This window comes from Salvelinus namaycush, chromosome 23 (assembly GCF_016432855.1).
Source record: "Salvelinus namaycush isolate Seneca chromosome 23, SaNama_1.0, whole genome shotgun sequence".
NCBI classification, from domain to species: domain Eukaryota; kingdom Metazoa; phylum Chordata; class Actinopteri; order Salmoniformes; family Salmonidae; genus Salvelinus; species Salvelinus namaycush.
The window spans coordinates 42013835-42016334 of record NC_052329.1 but is presented as its reverse complement, the minus strand read 5'-3'; the positions used below and the strand labels follow the sequence as shown (position 1 = coordinate 42016334).

The following is a 2500-nucleotide window of genomic DNA, read 5'->3' as shown; positions in this document are numbered from 1 at the left end:
CAATGTGACAGTTTCTCTCCGGTTCAGTCTATTCTTTGCAATCAGTCCCAGTTAACTTAATAAGACTAGTAGTCATGAGCCAGAGCTTGTGCTTCAAATAAGGAGGGGGAAAAAACTGACCTGGAACATGGGGACCAGTGAGAAGTACACATTTGGAAGTGAATCAAATCATGTGTAATTACATTAGCCTACTCTTAGATCAGCCCTTCTTGCTCTTGTCTGAATAATGTTAGAGCTACTAGTGAAAGAAATGTATTACGCCCCATGTAAGACTTATGCCTCCCCCACTTAATTTAAACACTCAAGGAATCAATCAGCGCTGCATGACAATCATCTAAATTTACTCCCTCATTCCATTCCTTTCATCTGCACTGATTTAAAAATACTGGATAGGTGAAAGCAATGTGGTGTGGGCCCCTATCCTACCTGACATATGCTTTTACCAGTACTGTTTTTTCAGGTCAGTGTAGATGGAGGGAAATTGACAAGAAGGTACAGTAGATACCACCTCTACCCCCAACATCGAGTCCTGTTTCAGGTACAGATGAAATCAATGTATCATTGTCTCCATATCCTGGATCTAACAGGACAGATGGGTGAAAGCAAGGGGTTGCATTAACTTTCACAAATCCACTGTAAGCCTACCAGATTTTACCTTAGGGAAAGGAGCAAGGAAGTATGCATTTTCAAAGTATTCAGAGGGGGCCACATAAATATTTTGTCTCTGATGTTGTTCGAACACTAAAACGCCAGAGGGCGGTAACGTAACCCTCCGTGCCTCATATCAGAAAGCCTTGCGGTTACAACCCCGTCCAGTTGGTGGCGATAACGCACCACTCAGCTGGTTGAACCACCATTAAAGATAAAATAACGAATCTAATATGGCTGCGCCCATGGCATGGATGTCAAGTATGCACACTATTTATGTCGCCATTGTCCAGTCATTATCAAACAGACTGCAAATGATGTCAATTTAACATTAGTCGACCAGCTACGTTCAACGTCTCTGCCCCCATCTACAAGTTATCGACACTGGATAACCTGCATCATGGAACAAGGCATTATCAGACGCAGTCAAAGGATGCAACGTTCGTTGTGAGTGGCGAGCTGCATGGTCAATGTTACTGTACGTTATGTCCTTCACAATAGAAACGTGGCATTGTCTGTCTTCTGAAAACCTTGAATAAGGAGTTGACACTCAATTATCATCATAAAATGTACCCTTCAAAAGCAGCAGTTGAAGTGATCCAGTTGGGTCGTATTTCCTATGGGCGTGCATTACAGGTACAGCAACTCTATGTCAGGAGACATCTGGATTCTAAAGACAAATTGCACAATGCGCTGCTATTATGTGAACACCCGCCAGTCTACACCATTGGAATCAGACAGGCACTATACCCATTCGAAGAGGAGCAAAGACTCAAACTCCTTGGTGCTGAATTCTTTCGTAGCAACCGTGGCGGACTCATAACTTTCCATGGTCCAGGGCAGTTGGTGTGCTACCCAATACTCAATTTGGGCTGCTTCAAGAAAAGCGTGCGATGGTACGTGTGTGAGCTGGAGAGGACTGTCATCAACCTTTGCAGAAAGTATGGGATAAGAGCATCCACCTCCCCAAACACTGGGGTCTGGGTTGGAGACAACAAGATATGTGCCATAGGTAGGTTAAACTTCTAAATTAAAGATTACCCATTTTTTGCAATGTTTAGTACAACAAAGCTACAATATGTCATTCTTAATATTACAGTCAATGTTTCCTCTTTCAGGAATCCATTGTGGGAGATACATAACATCTCATGGCTTGGCACTGAACTGCAACACAGATATGGGCTGGTTTGAAAACATTGTGCCATGTGGGATTGTAGGGAAAGGTGTCACATCCCTCAGTCAAGAACTGGGAAGAGATGTCTCTATTGAAGAATCCATCCCACCACTGCTGGAAACTTTCAGTGATCAGTTTGACTGCACACTGCATCATGGAGAATATTCTAATAATGAATAAACACTGCTCGGTAAATTTAACATGTATATTTTCACAATCATAAAATGTTCTCTCCCTCTCTCTGTCTCACTTGTTAGCACAATCTTGGAAACATCGTTTCTTAGCTATGAGGGCGTACGTCCGCTGTTTATGTTATGGTGGGGTAAATGTGGCTCCCGATTGGCGCAGCGGTCTAAGGCACTGCGTCTCGGTGCTAGAGGCGTCACTACCGGCCGTGATTGGGAGTCCCATAGGGCTGCGCTCAGTTGGCCCAGCGTCGTCCTGGTTTGGCCGGTGTAGGCGTCATTGTAAATACAAATTTGTTCTTAACTGACTTGCCGAGTTTAGTAAAGGTTAAAAATAATAATAATAATAATGTTGCCGCGCGACTGAAGGCTACTAGTTGGTCGTCACTAGTTACCACAGTCACAAAGTCATAATGATGGCTAAACCCCGACTAGTTCTAAAATGTAATAGATTTTAAAACGAACCTTAACCACACTGCTAACCTTATGCCTA

General features: G+C 43.3%; 1 protein-coding gene across 1 annotated transcript; it reads left to right on the top strand.

Moving 5' to 3' along the window:
* The first annotated feature begins 880 nt into the window (after positions 1 to 880).
* Positions 881 to 2060, top strand: lipt2 (lipoyl(octanoyl) transferase 2). Its single transcript, XM_038962059.1, has 2 exons — positions 881 to 1660; positions 1767 to 2060. Exons 1-2 carry the CDS (start codon positions 1216 to 1218, stop codon positions 2000 to 2002), a joined length of 681 nt encoding a protein of 226 aa, XP_038817987.1. The 5' UTR covers positions 881 to 1215; the 3' UTR covers positions 2003 to 2060.
* Positions 2061 to 2500: the final 440 nt, after the last annotated feature.

Bases quoted from the DNA above. Each gene is read 5' to 3' on its own strand.
- lipt2 (XM_038962059.1), top strand. From the start codon at position 1,216: ATGTACCCTTCAAAAGCAGCAGTTGAAGTGATCCAGTTGGGTCGTATT. The intron at 1,661-1,766 runs GTAGGTTAAACT...TTCCTCTTTCAG, and splicing joins CAACAAGATATGTGCCATAG to GAATCCATTGTGGGAGATAC.